Source organism: Rana temporaria, chromosome 5 (assembly GCF_905171775.1).
Source record: "Rana temporaria chromosome 5, aRanTem1.1, whole genome shotgun sequence".
Classification (NCBI taxonomy): Eukaryota; Metazoa; Chordata; class Amphibia; order Anura; family Ranidae; genus Rana; species Rana temporaria.
In genome coordinates this window covers 347,596,603-347,619,382 of record NC_053493.1, presented here as the reverse complement: position 1 = coordinate 347,619,382, position 22,780 = coordinate 347,596,603, and the positions used below count along the sequence as shown (strand labels likewise).

The window sequence follows — 22,780 nt, the reverse complement described above, 5'->3', positions numbered from 1 at the left end:
AATTTCAGGGTGGGTCTTAAAATGCAAGGGGTGTGGCCTTGACAGGAAGGGGTGGGTCATATTTAAATTAGGGGGCGCACAAGTTTAGTCAGGCCTAGGGCAGCACAAAACCTAAATACACCCCTGACTTAAAGTGTAAAAAAGTTCATCGTTACAAAAAAGCACACTATGCTAGCGCATATAAGTATAGTAACACAGCGTGCTAAACCTACCTAACAGTCAGGGCTCACTTTCTGTTTAACCACTTACCCCCCGGACCATATTGCTGCCTAAAGACCAGAGTACTTTTTGCGATTCGGGACTCTGTCGCTTTAACAGACAATTGCGCGGTCGTGCGACGTGGCTCCCAAACAAAATTGGCGTCCTTTTTTTCCCACAAATAGAGCTTTCTTTTGGTGGTATTTGATCACCTCTGCGGTTTTTAGTTTTTGCGCTATAAACAAAAATAGAGCGACAATTTTGAAAAAAAATGAATATTTTTTACATTTTGCTATAATAAATATCCCCCAAAAATATATAAAAAAACTTTTTTTTCCTCAGTTTAGGCCGATACGTTTTCTTCTACATATTTTTCGTAAAAAAAAAATCGCAATAAGCGTTTATTGATTGGTTTGCGCAAAAGTTATAGCGTTTACAAAATACACTTTTGACACATTTTTGGGACCATTGGCATTTTTATAGCGATCAGTGCTATAAAAATGCATTGGATTACTATAAAAATGCCACTGGCAGTGAAGGGGTTAACACTAGGGGGCGGGGAAGGGGTTAAGTATGTTCCCTGGGTGTGTTCTTACTGTGGGGGGGGAGGGGGTGGCCTCACTAGGGGAAACACTGATCCTCGGTTCATACATTGTATGAACCGAAGATCAGCATTTCCCCTGCTGACAGGACCGGGAGCTGTGTGTTTACACACACAGCTCCCGGTCCCCGCTCTGTACCGAGCGATCGCGTGTGCCCGGCGGCCGATCGCGCCCGCCAGGCACACGCACAGGAGTCGGGGGCGATCGGGGGCCCCTAGTGGCGGCTGGGAGAGAGGACGTCATATTACGTGCTCTCGCCCAGCAGAGCCACCTTGTGGACGTATATCGACGGTGCGCGGTCGGCAAGTGGTTAACTATCTCCCACCCGCTGTATAGACAAATGGCGGTTGGCAGGATCCTCTCTCGTTCTGGTGTCGGCCCAGTCTCACCACATTCATGACCCCAATCTCTGTAAAGAGCCGATGATGCGGCTCTTTACCCATGTGATCAGCTGTGTCCAATAATTGGTAATCGACTCTTCTCTCCTCACACTGACAGAGTGTAAGGAGAGGAGAGCCAATCAGCAGCATCTCCTCACAGGGGAGACCTGGACAGATATTCATGGCACTTATCATCAGTGCAGCCTCGACAGTTAGCCTCTCTCCACGCTATCCAAAACTAAAAAAAAAGTTTTACCTTCAATTAGGCTTGGTTCGCACTTGCGCAATGCGGGAACCCTGCAAATCCACTGTGGGTTCCCGCATCGCACCCAACTCGCCTGACAGTTCACACTGCCATATGTGAACTGCCGGGAGTGTCAATACATTGTAAATAACACCCTCATTTCAGCTCGCATATCGCACTGCGAACCGCCAGTTCAGACATGAATCGGATCTCGAGGGTGTGAACACCCATGCGATCCAATTTTGGTGCGGACCAAAAAAAGGGTCCAGTGCGAGTTTGATCCGAATGCAATACGATATCAGCTTTACTATCTGTATGGCTGAAATTGCATCGCATGGACATCGCATGTGATTTGCACTGCAGTAGGGTGCGAATCACATGCGATCTGGCAGAGTGCAGTAGTGTGAACTGTCACTTATACCTTAAGAATGTGGGATAATGGAGCCAGGGGCTGCTGAAGAAGCAGTGTTATAGTACAGCTGGGGGCAACTGCAACATTTTACCAAAGTAATAAATTATGCCCAGACCACAGCTTGAAAAGGTGAAAAATTGCTATCATTGGTACTTACTATTAGATTTAATAAATCGCTGACCTTAAGCCTAGGTTCACACTGATGCGGGTTAGAAATCGTGCGAGTTCAACTGATTTCAAACCAGCAAAGCAGTGCGACTTCGGGGGGGGGGGGCGATTTGACAGACATCTATGCAGGTTCTTGCACACGTCTATTCAATCACCCCCTGAAGTCGCCAACAGTAATGCAGGAAATACTTTTGGGAATCGGTGCACCGATTTGGACAGTGCTATTGCCGGCAAGAGTCACCGATTTGGCATGCGATTCGACATGTCAAATCGCATGCCAAATCGGCCCATTGTGAACTTGGGCTAAAGGAGCAAAGAGCAAGCAGCCAATGCTGTATCAAGATACCTGTAATGTGCATAATTGCTCTGGGTCTGGATATAGATAATAGTACTGAAGCTTTTATGTTTAAATTCAGAAATGTCAGCTCTCATTCATCCAAGTTTCCTTCAAGATGTTTAATATTCATCTCTTTGTCCCTCCACAATGTCTTTCCATACTAACCCCATGTTTATTCTTGCACCTGAAAACTGAACCCGCATAGATTTCTGTCAAACGTATAGAATACTGCTGATTAAGGCTGGGGCCACACACATATATGCAAATTGGATGCGGATTTCCCCATGCTGCAAGCCACAGCCGCAACATATGTGAATGGAGCCTAAAGGTTGCAATATAACAAAATCATTCCCCAGCTACAATACAAAGTATGGTGTTCTTAGCACAACTAATGCAAGTCAAATGTAGCAGCAGTGCCCCCTGCAGGTTGTCATGTGTAAAATCTAGCCAAAAAAGTGACACTATCAAACATTAAAAGGGAATGTGTAATCCGTGCAATGATTTTTAGATATATGTGTCAAAGCAGCGCTATAGATCCAACAAATAATGTGCAAATAAGTGCAATATGGAACAGCAAACTATAAGTGCAAAATGAGACGGAAAATAAAAGGGTCGCTGGTTCGAATCCCAACCGCGACACTACCTGCCTGGAGTTTGCATGTTCTCCCTGTGCCTGCGTGGGTTTCCTCTGGGTACTCCGGTTTCCTCCTACACTCCAAAGACATGCTGGTAGGTTAACTAGCTTCTGTCTAAATTGGCCCTAGTATATGAATGTGAGATAGGGACCTCAGATTGTAAGCTTCTTGAGGGTAGGGACCGATGTGAATGTACAATGTATATGTAAAGCGCTGCGTAAATTGACAGCGCTATAAAAGTACCTTAAAAAATTTGTATAATAATATTTGAACATGCATGTTCCAATAAGAAACCGTAGATACAGTGCCAGAGTGTGCAATATGGAACAGCATTTAATAAATTGCGGCTATACATCCAACACTTAACCATGCATAAAAGTAAAAACGTTTGTCCAAACAAACACCCGCATAAATAAATGTCCTTTTGTCATAAATAAAAAGGAATTGTGAAGTCCATAGTGAGAACAAAGACCATATTTACATAAAACACGCCCACCTCTTCTCAATTTGAATTCGGCGCACTTACGCCAGCAGATTTACGCTACGCCGCAACTTAGGGCACAGGTTCTTTGTGAATCCAGCCCCAGCCTCACTAAGTTACGGCGGCGTAGCGTATCAGAGATACGCTACGCTCGCACAAACTTACGGCGGGCTATATGAATCTAGCCCTATGTGTATTGGGATGTTTTGGTTGATATTTACAAAAGGTTTAGTTTACACTGAATGATAGTTATTGATTTAATCAAGGAGGTTGTTTTCTGCTTATAGCTTATATTCATGTTTTATAGCCTTTTGCTTTCTATATATTAAATAAGTCGATGTATGCACATTGAGTGGTGCAACGCATTTTTTGTCATATTATTATTGGTGTGGAAACACACTGTGCGTTTGCTGCAGCTCATTAATAAAAATAAAAAAAAAGGGGGGGGGGGAGCTGTTCTACCATCCAATAATGTACAAGCAAAAACAAACCTTTTTTGGCTAGTTTTATTTTCCTTGCACGCGATTGGGTATTCTTTGCAACGTGAACATGCGCAAATCCTTTAGTAAATCAGCCACACATTATTCCCAGTCAAAGGTTCTAAAACCTAATTGCACTTTTCTGATGAGTTAAACGAGTGAAAAAATAAACTCTTTAATTATTATTTACAAAATCATTTATTACACCTGTACGACCTGATTGACATAAGAGTTCAATGTACACATTGTGGCCCCGACACAGGAGCTTGTCCATCACCATCTCAAAAATACCACAAGACATACTTTCCATTGGGCATAATGGACACTATAAGAATCCATACATATAAGAAATCACTAAAGTAGAAATATGTTGTGTGCCCCCCCCCTCTAGGACCCCTGTCAGGTTTTACCACTATCCATGGCTCAGTTAGGGAAATTTCCTCCTACTTTCTGCTTTGGGCATAACATTATACCAGACAAGAAGTGAGGGAAAAACAGAGAAACTGACAATAAAAAGCTGTTCTGGAACAGCAGAACAGAACAAAAGGCAGCAATACTTACCTCTTCCAATGCTTTTGAGACCCTTCACTGGCATCTTCTAGGTGCCGGTCTTCGGTCATTTTGATTGGCTGTCGCAGAAAGACGACATAAAAATGCAGTCATCCCACGACACAAGCAGTGTGCCTGAAAATAAACTAAGCTGTGCATGCGTAGCTCAGTGTACATTCAACAGAGGCAGGCAATTCATTTTATTCCAAAAGAGCCTGTCTGTTTAAATGTTTTTATTTTTTCACTTTAGTTCCACTCAAACTTAAAAAAAGAAAAACATTTTTTACTTCTGTCTGTGTTGCTGTTAGAGATGATTTTCCTCATTCGCTGTACTGGGTATATTTTTTTTACCAGACATGAATCTCTCCCAACACAGCCTCCCACTGCAGGAAAACCAGACCAAGGTTCTAACCCTCCCCACAAAAATTCCAAAACTATAAGTTTGGGCTATAGATACACTTTAATGAGAACAAAGTCTTGTGCAATCAGCCTGTATATCTGAATTTCTTTCTTGATGGGGTCTTCCTCTTTTTGCTAGAACCAAGACTACAACCATGTCATTAAACTTTGAGCACATAATAAATAGACGATGACCGTCCCTTGGAGTCCCACTTGGTTCCTGAGGTCTGGACAGAAGAATGGTGGCAATCTATTTCTTGGCGGAGTCCTTCGTCTGCATGTCTTTAGCAGAACAGAGCGCTCCCAATTTCAGGAGCATTTCCCTGGCGGTCACATTGCCAGATTTAATCAGCAGTCTTTCACCATCAACTGGAAGAAAAAAATAACAGCAGTGAACAAAATGTCATCCTTATAGTGCGACTTACTAGTTACAATGTAAAACGGATTGTGGTGGAATCTTTGCGGCATTTATACTGTAACATAGCGCAACTCTCGTTGTGCTTGTATTATATACACAAGGGGCGCCATCTACTGCTCAAACAGAAATATGACAGGACTGCCCGTGGTGTACTAACCTTATATAAATGATACTATAATCTACTCTTTACAGGGATAATCAAAGCTTGCTAAAAGGATATATCCTACTGCTTTTCACTCTATGTACTGTACATTCCTACTTGGACCTCGTCTTTCATAAGACCGTTAAAGCATATGTATGGTCAAAATGTAAAGTCATATATTCTTTTCCAGGTTGTATTATTTCTAGTCTTCTACTTCCAGGGTCGGGACAAGGGGTGGCAGCCGCCCCAGGCACAGAGGTAGGGGGTGGGTACCCCGTCTCTATACACCAGATCAGTGGCTGGCAACCGGTGGGTTTTGGCTTCAGGTTTGCTTTGACAGATACCCCTGTCACAATATGCACGGAAATGCCTACTCTCCACCCTATAAATTTACACGAAAAACACTTCATGCATGCGCAACTTCCTTCGAGCTGCCTGGAAAGCAATCACTTGGTCCCACATGTGCAGTGCCAACCATGGGCAGCAAGAGCATAGGGGTCAGAGAACAAGCACAGGAATTTACACCCATTCTATGTCCTGCATTAATAACAAGGCAGGGGGGCAGAGTTCCACATCCATGCCCTGGAAGAACCCGTCCCTGTACTGCCTACTTCTATTAATCTGAATGATCCTGAAGTTTGTAAACTCAGAACTCAACATTAAAAGAGATTTTTCAAGGAAGGTTATATTGGACTGTCAAAATTACCTATTGTTTGTATTGTTATCCCAAAGCTGATGTTCTAAAATGAAGTGTATGCGACAATGATAGATTTCTTTTAACCACAGTCAGGGAGATGTCCTTCTGAGAACAACAGACAGTAAGACACCAGGACCCTCACCAGCCTGTGTATGGCTCGCTGGCAAGCAGAAGCTGCAAACATACAGATGAAGGGCACCTTCCCGTCTGTTTAGGGGAAATGGAAAGAATTGTTGTGTACAATAAGGATAACTTCTGATCATCAGCGATTTCCTAATAAAAATGTACATCTGTTTTAAAGGATAAGTTCATCTTTTCAAACATGTTACATGTCCCACTCGTTTTTAAGTTGGAACATGTAACACATTGCAGGACCTGTAGCCTCTCCCCCCCTGCCTGTGACAGGGAGTGGGGATCTTCTCCCTGCACCCACTGTAACAATTTTAAATGACGGAGCCACGTCATTAATTTACAGCTTCCAGTTTACCAATGAACAGCGAGGGTGCTGGCTAGTGATCTTTTAGTCCATTGAGCTTCCTAGACTTTTAGTAACTGCCTGCCCATATTGGAGGCACGGGCAGACAGTGTACAGGCCATCTGCAAGAGCCTGACATTGCACCCGCGATCGGCTGATTACGGGTGCAATGCTTTACAGGCTGATAAAAAATAAAAGCACTTTTTTTACCTGCAAAAAATGTGCATCCATTATTTGTATTTTTTTTTTTCAAAAGTCGAATTTATCCTTTAAGGCTAGTTTCACATGTACACCTGCAGAAAAAAAACACACTGCTTCTTAGGAAATGCATGGGGGACGACTACTAATCCTAATGACCCCCTGCGCACTAAAAACCACAGCTCAGTTTCCCATACTGGAAACTAGAGGTCGACCGATATGGGTTTTTCTCTGGCCGATGCCGATATTTAGAAATTGGGGCGACCGATGGCCCCAGCTCAGAAAATCTAGGGTGGGGAGGAGGTTACTGTTTAGGGTGGAGAGGTGGGGTGCAGCCTATAGGTGTCCATCAGTGCCACCTCATAATTATTAAAAAAGAAAAAAAAGAGGTGTGGGTGGGGGATGCATTGCGGAGAGGGATGGATGGTGCTGGCAGCTGGGCGTGGGTGGGGATGTGTTGGAGACTGGAGGGATGGATGGTGCTGGGCATGGGTGAGGATGCGTTGTGGAGAGGGATGGATGGTGCTGGGAGTGGTTGGGGATGCCTTGTGGAGAGGGATGGATGGTGCTGGGAGTGGTTGGGGATGCCTTGTGGAGAGGGATGGATGGTGCTGGGCGTGGTTGGGGATGCCTTGTGGAGAGGGATGGATGGATGGTGCTGGGCGTGGTTGGGGATGCCTTGTGGAGAGGGATGGATGGATGGTGCTGGGCGTGGTTGGGGATGCCTTGTGGAGAGGGATGGATGGATGGATGGATGGTGCTGGGCGTGGTTGGGGATGCCTTGTGGAGAGGGATGGATGGTGCTGGGCGTGGTTGGGGATGCCTTGTGGAGAGGGATGGATGGATGGATGGTGCTGGGCGTGGTTGGGGATGCCTTGTGGAGAGGGATGGATGGTGCTTGGCGTGGGTGGGGATGCCTTGTGGAGAGGGGTGAGTGAGTGAATAAATTATATAGCGCTACAAATGCGACCTGATTTGCCTCAAGGCGCTTGGTATCCATTTTCCTTCTATTAAGCCTTCAGAAAAGGTGGGTCTCGAGTTTCCTTCTGAAGGCCTGGTGATTCTCTTCCATTCGTAAATGAAATGGTAATGAGTTCCACAGTCGAGGTCCTTGGACTGCAAATCTTTGTTCTCCTTTGCTCTTGTAACGGGCCTTGGGGATGTGTAGTAGAATTTGGTTGGCTGAGCGGAGAACGCGATTGGGGTTGTGGTATTTTAATTTTAATATTGGGGGGCAATGTCTTGCATACACTTGTGCGTTAGGCAGAGGGCTTTGAATGTGATTCGGTCCTTGACGGGCAGCCAATGGAGGGATCTCAGGGTGGGGAAATCGATTCCCAGGGTTTTTTGCCTGTTACCAGGCGTGCTGCCATGCTCTGGACGACTTGCAGACGGGCAATCTGGTATTTTGGGAGACCTAGGTACAGGGAGTTAGCATAGTCGAGTTTGGAGTTTATTAGTGTACCTACTACTATTGCGTTGTCTTTTTTGGAATGAAGGGCACAAGTCTTAGTAGACGCAGGAGATGGTGAGACCCGCTGACTACTGACCCAATTTGAGCATCCATTGTCAGGTCGGAGTCAAAAATGACTCCTAGACTTTTGACTTTGGTGCTACGGGAAATGGTCTGTCCAAATATCGGCAGGGGCGACCATGTCGTCCTGGCCGACCTGTTTGTGTTTGCATGGACCAGCAGGAGTTCTGTTTTTGATCCATTGAGTTTGAGGTGACTCTCCGTCATCCAGTTGTCTATCAAAGTGAGGGATTTTTCTAGTCCGAGGTATTGGTTCTTTTGTTGTTTATACGAAAGTAGAGCTGAGTATCATCGGCGTAGGAATGATCGAGAAGATCATGGTTACCGATTGAGGAGTGGGCGAAGGTAAATATTGAATAACACGGGCGAAAGGGGGGACCCGTGAGGGACTCAACATTTCAGGGTCCGTGCTTCGGAAGTGAAAGGTCCTAGTTTCACTGTCTGGGAACGATTTTCCAGAAATGATGAGAACCAGGGTAGATCTAAGTCTGCGACTCTGGGTGGGGATGCGTTTTGTGTGGAGTGGAATGGATGGTGCTGGGAATGCGTTGTGGAGAGGGGTGGGTGGGGATGCATTGTGTGTGGAGTGGAATAGATGGTGCTGGGCGTGGGTGGGCATGGGTTGTGGGTGGTGCAGGGGATGCGTTGTGAAGAGGGATGAATGGATGGTGCAGGGGATGCGTTTGAGAGGGATGGATGGTGCTGGGTGGGGATGAAGATGTTTGCATTGTAAAGATGGATGAGGATGACACTGTGTGGGGATGAGAGTTACATTGTGAAGAGGATCTCCACTATGTAACTCTCATATCCACCCAGAGTCATCCTCATCCATTTTCTCAATGCCAGCTTGTCAGCCTCAGCCAGGTTTCCCTTTAAAAGGAGTTCAGATAAAGTCTGCAGGGGGGCACAGTAACACACACTGAATTTTTGTGACTTACCCTCCATCCATGCTGCTTTCTGGCATCTATCTGCATGCACCTGATAGGGCTAGGTGCATGCAGATAGGCTGGTCAGCTCATCAGCGTCTATCACATTTAAAAAAATAAAAATAAATAGAAGCAGCCAGCAGGCTCCACCTCGGCAGGGAAGGAAGAGGAGCTTAGCTAGTGCTGGCCACGATCTCCTGCTGGGGGGAGTTACTAGTCAGGTGGCAGAGGCTTGGGCTTGTCACATGCCAATGATGTATTGTATTCTCTGCTACAGCTCGCCGGGGGAGGGGGGCGGGGCAGTACGGTACCAGTGAAACTTTATCTCCTTCCCTTCACTTCTATAGTGGCCGGCTGCCGCGCAGGTGAAAGATTCATAGTGTGGCAGCCGCAAATTAGCCTGGCTTCCACAATAATCGGCCGATGCCGATTACTAAAGAACGGGCAAATATCGGCCGATATATCGGTCGACCTCTACTTGGAAACCACACTGCACTATGCATTTTCCCAGCAGCCACATTTTTTGGAAAAAGTGCAGGGATCTCTGTGTTTTCAGGAGGTACAGCAGCCCATTCAATTGAAATGAGGAAACACAGCCATGGAAAACCACACAGATGTGAAACAGGGGTAAGGGCCAGTTCACACCAGAATGTCATGTGGGAAAGGGGAACTCTGCCAGTGTTTCATGAACCACTCTTGCAGGTGGGTACCAATGTAATGTTAACCTCATACCAAAACACAAAAATCGCAAAAGCAGTGCGTCTGCAGGGACCAAATTGCACGGTACTGCAGCAACATGAGATTTGTTGCAGCTCTTGGAAAAAGGAGTGCATGCAAATTAATGTGCTGCAAAATTGCACATGTCCCTGTGTGATTCCTTTGTGAACCGGCTCTAATAAACAGAAACAAAATATTTAAAATAAAAAAGGAAGAGGCTTTGGAAGAAGGAAGGCCTTAAAGGGGTTGTAAAGACAAAAATATTTTCCTCTTAAATAAAAGTCTGACAGTAGCTGATAAAGTAAAAAGTAATGTTTTGCATTATAACTAGTTTGATACCTGTTGAAATGGAGCTGTTTTATTCACCTCCAGCACTCCTGAATCGTTATTCTCACTGACTTCCTGGTTTGCGGTGCGCATTCATTCTTGTTACATCACGGCCTAATGGGAACTACAGTTCCCATTAGGCTTAGCCTCCATGCCTGTGAGGGATAAGAGAGCATCTTCACGCAGGGCTGTTGTCATAGGGAGGGGGTGAGCACATTCTGCTTTCCACCATGCCAAACGGCTCAGATGCTGGTGGAAAGCAAGAAGAGGAGAGACAGGAAATGGCATTTTCAAACCTGGATTACTGTATTTTGGAGGTCAGAAGAAAAGGTAAGTGATATTTAAATGCTCTTGCTTACAGCAATCAATTGATCTAATAAAAAACAAACCTTTAGTGTTCCTTTAAAGTTCAAAATCACTCACCATTTAAACACCCAAAAAAAAAAAAAAAAAAATGAGATGTCACAGGTCCTCTTATCCCTCCTTTTACTCTACCACAGTAGTATTTCACAGGGCAGAATAAGAAAGCGGGCACTACCCATTATTAATGCATTGTCACTAGTCAATGAGCTCTAGTCAGGTGACAACATCCAATCTAAGATTATATAAAGCAGTTTGTTGCAGGCAGGAGGAGGTATTTTCCCAATCTCCTCCCCCCCCCCCCCCTAGTGTTTGCATTGCAACTAACAAGTCACAAGGCAAAAGGCTGATCAGTGCCAAATAAGGCAGGGGCTGATCCGCGTCAGACATTTTTAGGCCTCATTCACATGGGAGTACTACAGTGTACACCCATGCAAGCGCTGTGCTTGTCCACATGGAGATCACAGGTGTTCTGTGCAGGCAGTCCCATTTGTGTCAATTGAGATGCATTGGCTGCATAGACACACTAACTGCTCCTGATCCGACAGCCATGCGGGTGCACAGCCCCCACTGCACACAAAGACTTACACCAGGCATGTCCAAAGTCCGGCCCGGGGGCCAATTGTGGCCCCCATTCCAGTTTAATGTGGCCCCCTGGTCATTTGGATATATACTGTATTTATCTGCGCTGCCTCGGAGGGAACAGGGGGGGGGGGGGGGGGAACGAGTGCTGTCAAATTACATACAGGAGAATCTCCTGTTTACTCTGCGGCATCTGTAATAGGATGTTTTGTCTCCTGGGCTGCCATTGGACGACTCCTCTGTTTATCATAGGAGGCGGGACATTGTATTAGAGAGGTTGCTGTGCAAACAGAAGATTCTCTTGCATGTAATTTGTTGGCGGTCGTCTCGCCGCCCCCCCCCCCCCCTCCGTGGCTGCAGATGGACATCGATCAGGCTGCATTCATGGCAATGGCGAGGCTGCATTCATGGCAATGGCGAGGCTGCAGATAGGCATCAATTGGGCTGCATTGATGGGCAATGACCCTTAATTTGCTTCACAGTTCTTTATTTATTTACATTTTTTTCCCCTGAAACTTCCCTCCTAAAGCGAAGGTGCGCGTTATACGCCGATAAATACGGTATATCCAAATAACAGAGAATTCATATTGGGCCGTGTATTAGTGCTCGGGCAAACACACTCAGACCAAATTTTAATGGGTCAAAGAATGTCAGCAAAATGGTCGGCCCTCGCGCATGTTCACTTCATCAAATCTGGCCCTCTTTGAAAAAAAAAGTTTGGACACCCCTACTTACACAAACAAGTGTCTGTGGTATTAGTGAGAACAGAGCAAAATTCTCATTTTTTTTCCCCGGAAAGGTCTATGGTCATGTGCATATTCATATCATCAGAGCAATATTCAACTTACCAAAGTGTACGTCTACCAATGGCTCAGACTGGTCATGCCTCACATCTACAGTTATTTCACAATTGCTATTGGTGGTACGGATTTTCTTGGCGTTAATAACTTCTAAAAATTCTCTGTAAAATAAGAGACAATATATTACACTGGCAGTCAATGCAAGTCACTGAAAGATTAATATAATACTGTTTATATTAACTACAGTTTAACTTTAAGAGTTCATTCACACTTGTGCAAATTGAAAATCATGCAAATTCCATTGTGACTTTACCATGTGACTTGATAGGACTTTGGATGAGCGCGACTTTGTTACGACCTCGGCTTAGACCAATGTGATTGTTTTCTTTTTGTTGTGCGCCACAGTCGCTAGACATGTGCAGAACGGAAACATTTCTTTATTTTTGGTTCTTTATTTTCTAACTAATTTTCAGAACGAGTGGCGGTGGGTGGCGTGATTGACAATGGATCTACACCTAGGTGCCATTTTTTTTTATAAATTTTTTTAACCACTTCCATACAGGGCACTTATACACCTTCCCGCCCAGACCAATTTTTAGCTTTCAGCGCTGTCGCAATTTGAATGACAATTGCGCAGTCATGCTACACTGTACCCAAACTAAATTTTTTATCATTTTGTACCCACAAATAGAGCTTTCTTTTGGTGGTATTAGATCACCTCTGGGATTTTTTTTTCTGCTAAAAAAAATAATAAAAAAGACCGAAAATTTAGAAAAAAACTTTTTTTTTTGTTTCCGTTATAAAACATTGTAGATAAGTAAGTTTTCTCCTTCACTGATGGGCACTGATGGTACTGCACTGACGGGCAGTGATGGGCACTGATGAGGTGGCACTGATGGGCACTAATATGCGGCACTGATGGGTGGCACTGATGGGCGGCATGGATGGGCACTGATGGGCGGCATGGATGGGCACTATCGTATGTGTTGTACTAATGGATGCCAATCAGTGCCAAACAATGCCTGCCAATCAGTGATGCCCATTGTGGGCACTGATTGGCATCCATTGCGGCACTGATTGGCATCCATTCTGTGTGTCCTTCTCATCCCTGGTGGCATACCTTTTTTTTTTTGCATCCCTGGTGGTCTAGTGGGCATCCTCGGGGGGGCTGTGCTGATAATCGATCAGCACAAACCCCCCCTGTCACAGGAGCAGCCGATCGGCTCTCCTCTATTCGCGTCTAACAGACGCGAGTAAGGAAAAGCTGATTACCGGCTTTTTCTGTTTACATCGTGATCAGCCGTGATTGGACACGGCTGATGACGTGGTAAAGAGTCTCCGTGAGAGACTCTTTACCTTGATCGGTGTCAGACTGACACCCTGCAACAACGATCGCCGCGATGCGCGCCCCCGGGGGCGCGCAGCGTCTCAGAATCCTGAGGACGTCATATGACATCCAGTCAGGATTCTACAACCACTTTGCCGGCGTCAATTTGTCATTGGCGGGCGGCAAGTGGTTAATAAAGGAATTCTCAAAAATTGGTGTACTGTCTTTACTCACTTTTTAGGTTAATGGGTAGGGCTCACATGGGGGGAGGGGGGGTTTCTAGGTTTCCCCGGATATATTTCATATTGACAAGTTATTTTTCACACATGGCATAGGGGCAAACTCGCAAATACACCTCAAAAAACACATTCTGCTAGTCTTCCCAAGTATGGAGATACCACATGTGTGAGACTTTTTCCACAAACTGGCCACATAGAGAGGCCCAACATCCAAGAAACACCTTCAGGCATTATCTACTTTAAGACCAGGCCTTATTTCCACACTACTTGTTTACAAGTAAAAATCTGCATTTTTGCGAGAAAACTACTAAGAACCCCCAAACATTTTATATTTTTGTAGCAGAGGCCCTAGCGAATAAAATATGGGTTTTGCTGATTTTTCTGTCATACGGCATTTGCGCATCAGTTTTTTCAAACGCAATTTCACACACCAACGCATAAATACATTTTAATGAATTTCAATGCACACAGAGGCAATATAATACCCATATGTTTGGTAAAATATGGTGTAGCCGTGTCCTGTGATCACAGCCATCACAGGACTGCAGCACTGCGCAGCTTCGTGGCCGTGAGCAGGCTCCCGTTCTGAGGGATGTAGGGGTACATCCTCTTAGAACGGCGAAGCTCCCACCTAGCAGTTTATGCACATTGGCTGGGTGGGAAGACGTTAAAAACCATACTAGACCTGAAGGGTGACCCCCAATACCCCGCTACTGGGGGCCCCTGCCGGCGCTTCTGGCTCCTCCTATTCTCAGTCTGCCATCACAGGTATACACCACCTATGGGGGCACACATTTGTGCTTGATCTCGAGCTTTGCAAGAACTGCATGGGAGCCATTGTTAATGGAACCCCAAACACATCTTGCAAACGCAGCACACTTTCTGCCACCAGTCCACATGCTACCCCAGTTCCAATGCAGTTTGGTGTGATGCGATTTGTAAAGGTAGTGCTATTCTGCCTGTTCCGGTGCGATCGACGGCCCATTCCAGTGTGAACCAGCCCTGACCTGTGGAGGCGCAGCTCATTTTATATTCCAGTGATCTGACGAGATGGTTCCTGTAAGGACTGCGCAGGTGCAATCCTTGCCGACGGAAATCTCCGAACCTCGGCCGGCATCCAGGGCGACGTGGAATTTGAGGAAAGTGGCCAGTCGGCCTCGCTTCGCTTGGACGGCTCGCTCCGCTCGCTCGGCCTCCTGGCTCTTTTTTTAACATCCTCCAATCCACGGGGATGTTAAGGAATGAGCCTGGATGCCGGCCGAGGTTCGGAGATTTTCGTTGGCAAGGATTGCGCCTGCGCACAGTCCTTACAGGAACCATCTCGATAGGGGAACCTTAACGACAAGTCACCGGCTTAGCGACTGCGCGCATGTACCGGTAGTGGCGAGGGGTGTCAGACTGTTGTAAGGAGGTTAGTACTAGGGTTGTCCCGATACTAGTATCGGTACCGATACTGAGCATTTGTGCTAGTACTTGTACTCGCGCAAATGCTCCCGGTGCTTCAGCCGATTCTGTTTTTTTTTTCCCCTAGAGCAGTGTTTCTCAATTCCAGTCCTCAGGCCCCCCCAACAGGTCAGGTTTTCAGGATTTCCCTCAGATGAAAAGGCTGTGGTGATTACTAAGGCAGTGAAACTGATCAAATCACCTGTGCAAAATAATGGAAATCCTGAAAACCTGACCTGTTGGGGGGGCCTGAGGACTGGAATTGAGAAACACTGCCCTAGAGAGAGAGGGGGCGGAGAGAGCAGAGCAGTCCTCAAAGAGAAAGCCAAGCCCTCCCCCCCCCCCTAGTTGATCAGCACGGGGAACATTACAGCTTTCATTTGAATAGATGTGCGTTCCCCTCCCCCTTTGCCCGGGCACATTGATAGACAGATCACCCGTCCCAGAATTGGACAGGTGATCTGTCTATCAAAGTGCCCGGACAAGGGGGAGGGGCTATACATGACGAGGCGCGGCAACACACAGCTATTCAAATGAAAGCTGTAATGTTCCCCACGCTGATCAACTAGACGGCGGGGGGGACTTGGCTTTCTCTTGGGGACATGGCTGCATATTTGTGGGGACACATTTTAAAAAAAAAAGTATCGATATCGGCGAGTACATGAAAAAAAAAGTATCGGTACTTGTACTCGGTCCTAAAAAAGTGGCATCGGGACAACCCTAGTTAGTACTGAGGAATTTAGCTGCATTTTAAGTCTGCCCCCCACTGGAGAAACAGTGAGCTTACACTCAGTGATAGGGGAAGGATGGAGGGGGCAGATAAACATCAATGTAACTTTTTCTTTATAGGGAACTCTTGGCCATACCATCGCCTGTTTATTTTACAGGGTAGGGGTACCAAACTTTACAGGTTTTAGTGCAGGATGTGCCTTATATACAGAGATGAGATCCTTCACAGTCAGATGCTGAAATGCCTATCTGACCTCTGCGGCCCTCATCCAGCAGCCTGATATTTAAGGGGGGGGGGGGGGCAGATCACCTGTGTTCCATCCTTCCTCTGATTGCTGCCCTCCATAAATACTACTGGACATTCAGGGGGACATTTACTAAGCCTGGAGCACTCAATCTTGTGCAGCTGTGCATAGTAACCCTTCAGCTTGGTCAATGAAGCTTTGACAATAAGGCCTGGTTCACACCTATGCAGGTTGCAGTTTACATATTGCGGGTGCATTTTTCAATACAAGCTTTTGATCCATTGAAGTCTATGGAACCAAAAACTAGAAAAAAATCCCTGGCCCTTTTCATAAAATGCACAGATGTAAACACGACCCATAGGAAACTATGGCAAATGGACTGTAGTGTGTTTGTGCAAAACTGAAAACGCCCTAAAATTGCATAGGTGTGAATCAGGCCTAAAACCTTGTTCAATCTGACAATTCAAAGTCGCACCCCATTGCCAGCAACTCAAGCTACAGCAATTTTGAAAAAAAGGTTCCTGCACTACTTTTCATTGACTTCCGTTTAATTAAGTCACAGGCCACAATGAAATCGGAGATCCAAAATCACGCTGGTCTGCAGCACTGAAGTAGGGTAAGTTTAAAGCCATACCGGTGTGATTCAGGGCTAAAACCTGGAAGCTGATTGGCTCCCAGGCACAGATTCTGCATTTTGCACTACAGAACGCGTTCCATAGGAAACCATGTAAATGGACTGTAGGGCAAAATGCACTAAAACTGCATAAGTGTGAATCAGGTCTTAGTAAATCTCCCCCAGTGGCTCCTAGAATCCCAGCATGTATGGTTATACTGCAATCAGGGCCAGGCAGGACCGGTGTTCTGCCGAGATGTGTCCCCCTGGCGGATAATGCCCGCCTAATACTGTGCAGGCGCAGCGCTCTAGCTCCGACAATTACTGAACATGAAGAGCTGGGCATGGGCTGTAGACTGCGCCTGCGCAATGAACAGGGCATAGTGACAGTCGTTGCCGCGTGCTGCCGATGCTCGCTCCACTCTGCAAGGGGGGCAGATCCCACAAAGTCGCCCATCAACAGTGCAAAACTCGCCCTTCTTTTCATACACGCGCCCCCTATCAGACGATATAATAGTAATATACACGCCACGCCACCATAATAAATGGTAGTTGTGGACGGCTGCGATAGGAAAATCAAGACTATGCATCTGGTGCGAGCATGACCCTCATGTAGGCAGGGGTGAACTCTGACCTCTGGGTGAACTCTGACCTCCGGGTGAACTCTGACCTTGTCTTGTACTGGGGGCAGACAGTGTATTCCTCCTCTGATCACACCTTATGTGACGTGTCCACAATAACACACCCCCCCCCCATTATTCTATGGATGTGGAAGATGTAGTCATCATGGCAACTAAAGGACACGGATAGGACATCAGGTGCGGCCTCTATAACGAGGAGGATCTCACACTGTGCACCCGGTATGATGAATAAACACGCGCCATCCTCCTCACCTGGTGGCCCTCACATTGGGCTCGAAGGGACACAAGCGGACAGCGATGGACTTCACAGATTTCAGCACCAACCCCACTCCACTGGCCGCCGCCATCTTTCCCGCACGCTGTCAGCAAGGCGACCAATCAGAGATGAGACAGCAGACTCCTCCCCGCTAGGCTGCCGGAGAGCATTCCGGGAAATGTAGTTTCGAAGCTGTTAGACAGCAGTGGGCGTGGTCAGTGGAGCGCAGCGCAGTGATATGTATTGGGGAAAGCCACTCTGTACTTTTTCCTCCCAGGAGCGATGAGAATTATAAAGTAATCCCACCGCTCTGTAATAGTGCCCAGAATGTGAGCTTACCCTCTGTACTCGGCAATGCATGGCTCCCTGATTTCTCTTTTTTGGGGGAAAAGTTTTACATGAATATATAAAAGCTCCCCTTTTAGAGGTAAATAGTTTGTTTCACCCCCCCCCCCAACTGCTACATCTGCAAGAGAGCTTGTTCTTTTGAAAAACAACAGACTTACTGGCCAAATCACCAGATTAACCCTTTCATGACTAAGCCAATTTCTGACATTTGGTGTTTACAAGTTAAAATCCATATTTTTTGCTAGAAAATTACTTAGAACCCCCAAACATTATATATACATTATATATATTTTAGCAGAGAATCTAGAGAATAAAATGGCGATTGTTGCAATATTTTATGTCACACTGTATTTTTGCAGTGGTGTTTTAAACGCAACTTTTTGGGAAAAATGAAAAGGTAAAGTAAGGCCAATTTTTTTGTATAATGTGAAAGATGATGCTACGCCGAGTAAATAGATACCAAACATGTTGCGCTTTATAATTGCACGCACTTGTGGAATGGCGACAAACTATGGTATCTTAGAGTTACAGAGGTGGTTTAGTGCTAGAATTATTGCTCTCGCTCTGACGATCGCGGCGATACCTATCAGGGGCGTCATTAGGGGTGGGCTGAGGAGGCTGCTGCCCCGAATGGGTAGCCGAAAAGCCCAGAGTCTCGGGCATGCTGACGTTTATTAGTAGCCCCGAGCACTGCCGAGCAGGGACCATTCTTTTTCCGAGTGTGCCTGAAGACACAGCAGGTCCCGCCTTCTGAAAACCTGCAGCGCCTATGATGGACGTCCCACTGGTCCAATCCGGGACCGCGGGACGTGTGACGTCCATCATAGGCGCTGCAAGCTCAGAAGGCGGTAATTACAATGCCCCCCGGTGCGCCGTGATATCATATCCCCGCTCGGTTCAGCAGGTCTCCTCCTCCGCTCCTGAGGGCTGCATCTGTATGACAGAGTCACCTCAGGCACATTGGCACCCCACATCCCAGCTCCCTGCTCCGTTCAGCGGCTCTCCTTTCCTCCTCGGCTCCTGAGTCCTGAGCCTCCTTGAGTCCTCTGGCTGCATCTCTACCACGGGTGAGGTAGGTCACTCAGTGTTAGTGTATGTAGGTCAGTGATTGTGTATGTAGGTCAGGTCAGTGATTGTGTATGTAGGTCAGTGTAGTCAGGTCAGGACAGGTCAGTGTAGTCAGGTCAGGACAGGTCAGTGTATGCAGGTCAGGTCAGTGTATGCAGGTCAGGTCAGTGTATGCAGGTCAGTGTATGCAGGACAGGTCAGTGTAGTCAGGTCAGGACAGGTCAGTGTAGTCAGGTCAGGTCAGTGTAGTGTAGTCAGGTCAGGTCAGTGTAGTGTAGTTAGGTCAGGTCAGTGTAGTCAGGACAAGTCAGTGTATGCAGGACAGGTCAGTGTAGTCAGGACAGGTCAGTGTATGCAGGTCAGGTCAGCACAGGTCAGTGTAGTCAGGACAGATCAGTGTATGCAGGTCAGGTCAATGTATGCAGGTCAGGTCAGTGTATGCAGGACAGGTCAGTGTATGCAGGTCAGGTCAGTGTATGCAGGACAGGTCAGTGTATGCAGGTCAGGTCAGTGTATGCAGGTCAGGTCAGTGTAGTCAGGACAGGTCAGTGTAGGCAGGTCAGGTCAGTGTATGCAGGTCAGTGTATGCAGGTCAGGTCAGTGTAGTCAGGACAGGTCAGTGTATGAAGGACAGGTCAGTGTATGCAGGACAGGTCAGTGTATGCAGGTCAGGTCAGTGTATGCAGGACAGGTCAGTGTATGCAGGTCAGGTCAGTGTATGCAGGTCAGGTCAGTGTAGTCAGGACAGGTCAGTGTAGGCAGGTCAGGTCAGTGTAGTCAGGTCAGTGTATGCAGGTCAGGTCAGTGTAGTCAGGACAGGTCAGTGTAGGCAGGTCAGGTCAGTGTAGTCAGGTCAGTGTATGCAGGACAGGTCAGTGTATGCAGGACAGGTCAGTGTAGGCAGGACAGGTCAGTGTATGCAGGACAGGTCAGTGTAGTCAGGACAGGTCAGTGTAGGCAGGACAGGTCAGTGTAGGCAGGACAGGTCAGTGTAGGCAGGACAGGTCAGTGTATGCAGGACAGGTCAGTGTAGTCAAGACAGGTCAGTGTAGTCAAGTCAGTGTATGCAGGACAGGTCAGTGTAGTCAGGTCAGTGTATGCAGGACAGGTCAGTGTATGCAGCACAGGTCAGTGTAGTCAGGACAGGTCAGTGTATGCAGGACAGGTCAGTGTATGCAGGACAGGTCAGTGTAGTCAGTACAGGTCAGTGTATGCAGGACAGGTCAGTGTAGTCAGGTCAGTGTATGCAGGACAGGTCAGTGTATGCAGGACAGGTCAGTGTATGCAGGACAGGTCAGTGTAGGCAGGACAGGTCAGTGTAGGCAGGACAGGTCAGTGTAGGCAGGACAGGTCAGTGTAGGCAGGACAGGTCAGTGTAGGCAGGACAGGTCAGTGTAGTCAGTGTTAGTGTATGCAGGTTATGTCAGTGTGTGTGTGTGTACTGACACACACACACACTCACATAGGTCAGGGTATGTGTGTCAGGTAGGTCACCCTGCCCCACTCCACTGACCGCGTACCGCTCCCCCCCGGTGCCGGCTTGGCTAAAGCCCCTGGTCTTTTTGGCACCTAGCAACGCCCCTGCCTCACATGTGTGATTTAAACACCGTTATCATATGCGGGCGCGACTTCCGTATGCGTTTTCTTTGTTGCGTGAGCTCGCGGGTAGGGGGGAGCTTTAAAAAAAAATCGTATTTATTTTTTATTTTTATTTTTTTTAAATTGTGTTTTTTTTACATTTTGATCATTTTGATTGCTGTCACAAGGAATGTAAACATCCCTTGCGGTGACAGGTACTCTTTATGGAGGGATCGGGGGTCTAAAAGACCGCGATCCCTCCTTTAAACTTCAAAGTATTCAGATCGCTGAAAACGGCGATTCTGAATACTGTGTATTTTTTTAAATCCGGCGCCATTGGCAGCCGAGCAACTCGAAGTGACGTCATGACGCCGCTTTCGTGTTTACATTGTGGAGACTGAATCCAAGCCGTTTACAGCTTTGTTTCAGTCTGCGCCTGGACACTGGAGGCGCTGGATCGAGGATCGGGTCTCCTGGTGGGACGGGAGCGGCGAGAGGCGGCAGGAGGGGGGGGATGTCCCCTCCCGCTTCTCCGGCATAACAACCAAGTGGCTTTTAGCCGCATCGGTTGTTATGCCTGGATAGCCAATCGCCGGCTCTAAACAACGGTACCGGAAAGATGCCTGCAGCTGCGGGCATCATCCCGGTATAACCCTTGAAAGCCAAGGAAATGCGTACGCTCGGCGGGAAAGGGTTAAAATAATAGAAAGAAAGCCTAAAAGGAAAACAAATGCAGCCATCACATCTAAAAAATGGTAAGCTGCAATGAAATAAATGTTTGCTTTTGGGTTTAATATCGCTGTGGCCGGACCCAAGCGCACACTTTATAATCAGTTACAGCAAACAGTCATTTCCTTTTGGGATAAAGATTTTACATAAATCAATAAAAAACAATTCCCTGTAAGCACCCCTGTCTGTGCTGAATGATTTATCTCATCCCTATAATTGCTGCATTCTTTTGGAAAGTTTTTTCTTTTGCAAAACAGACTTACTGGCTGGATCACCAGGTGAAAAAAGAAGAAAGAAAGTCTAAAAAAAGAAAATGAATACGGCCATCATATATAAGAATTGATAAGCCTCAATATAATAATTTTTCATTTTGGTTTTATTACTGCTTTAAAGTGAACTTGAATCCAAAAAGGGAAGAATTGCCATGTTATGGGGTAGCGGTTCCCAACCCGGGGACATGGAACATCAGGGGTATGCGGCGGTACTTTTGGGGGTAAGTGGGGCACTGGGGAGTAGATCAGATTAATTGGTACCTTATTTATTCTTTGTTTTAGTGGTAAAATGTCAAGCGTCCTCCAGCAGAGTGATGTGCCCTTCACCTCTCTGAGCAGAAATGTTATGTAGTTACAAGTCCTGTGTCCCATGTCCTGTATCTAGAGTGTTTAGTCCTGTGTCTGGAGTCCTGCGTCCAGAGTCTTTTGTCCTGTGTCCAGAGTCTTTTGTCCTGTGTCCAGAGTCTTTTGTCCTGTGTCTAGAGTCTTTTGTCCTGTGTCTAGAGTCCTGCATCCAGAGTCTTTTGTCCTGTGTCTAGAGTCCTGCATCCAGAGTCTTTTGTCCTGTGTCTAGAGTCCTGCATCCAGAGTCTTTTGTCCTGTGTCTAGAGTCCTGCATCCAGAGTCTTTTGTCCTGTGTCTAGAGTCCTGCATCCAGAGTCTTTTGTCCTGTGTCTAGAGTCCCGCATCCAGAGTCTTTTGTCCTGTGTCCAGAGTCTTTTGTCCTGTGTCTAGAGTCCTGCGTCCAGAGTCTTTTGTCCTGTGTCTAGAGTCCTGCATCCAGAGTCTTTTGTCCTGTGTCTAGAGTCCTGCATCCAGAGTCTTTTGTCCTGTGTCTAGAGTCCTGCATCCAGAGTCTTTTGTCCTGTGTCTAGAGTCCTGCATCCAGAGTCTTTTGTCCTGTGTCTAGAGTCCCGCATCCAGAGTCTTTTGTCCTGTGTCTAGAGTCCCGCATCCAGAGTCTTTTGTCCTGTGTCCAGAGTCTTTTGTCCTGTGTCTAGAGTCCTGCGTCCAGAGTCTTTTGTCCTGTGTCTAGAGTCCTGCATCCAGAGTCTTTTGTCCTGTGTCTAGAGTCCTGCATCCAGAGTCTTTTGTCCTGTGTCTAGAGTCCTGCATCCAGAGTCTTTTGTCCTGTGTCTAGAGTCCTGCATCCAGAGTCTTTTGTCCTGTGTCTAGAGTCCCGCATCCAGAGTCTTTTGTTCTGTGTCTAGAGTCCCGCATCCAGAGTCTTT

At 46.7% G+C, this 22,780-nt stretch overlaps 1 protein-coding gene across 1 annotated transcript; it reads right to left on the bottom strand.

Annotated features, from left to right (window-relative positions):
• Positions 1-4,703: 4,703 nt before the first annotated feature.
• MRPL53 (mitochondrial ribosomal protein L53) lies at positions 4,704-17,694 on the bottom strand. The gene is made up of 3 exons (XM_040354499.1): positions 17,550-17,694; positions 12,109-12,221; positions 4,704-5,253 (listed from the first exon to the last, which is right to left on the bottom strand). The coding sequence occupies exons 1-3, from the start codon at positions 17,642-17,644 to the stop codon at positions 5,135-5,137; spliced, it is 327 nt and encodes a 108-aa protein (XP_040210433.1). The 5' UTR covers positions 17,645-17,694; the 3' UTR covers positions 4,704-5,134.
• Positions 17,695-22,780: the final 5,086 nt, after the last annotated feature.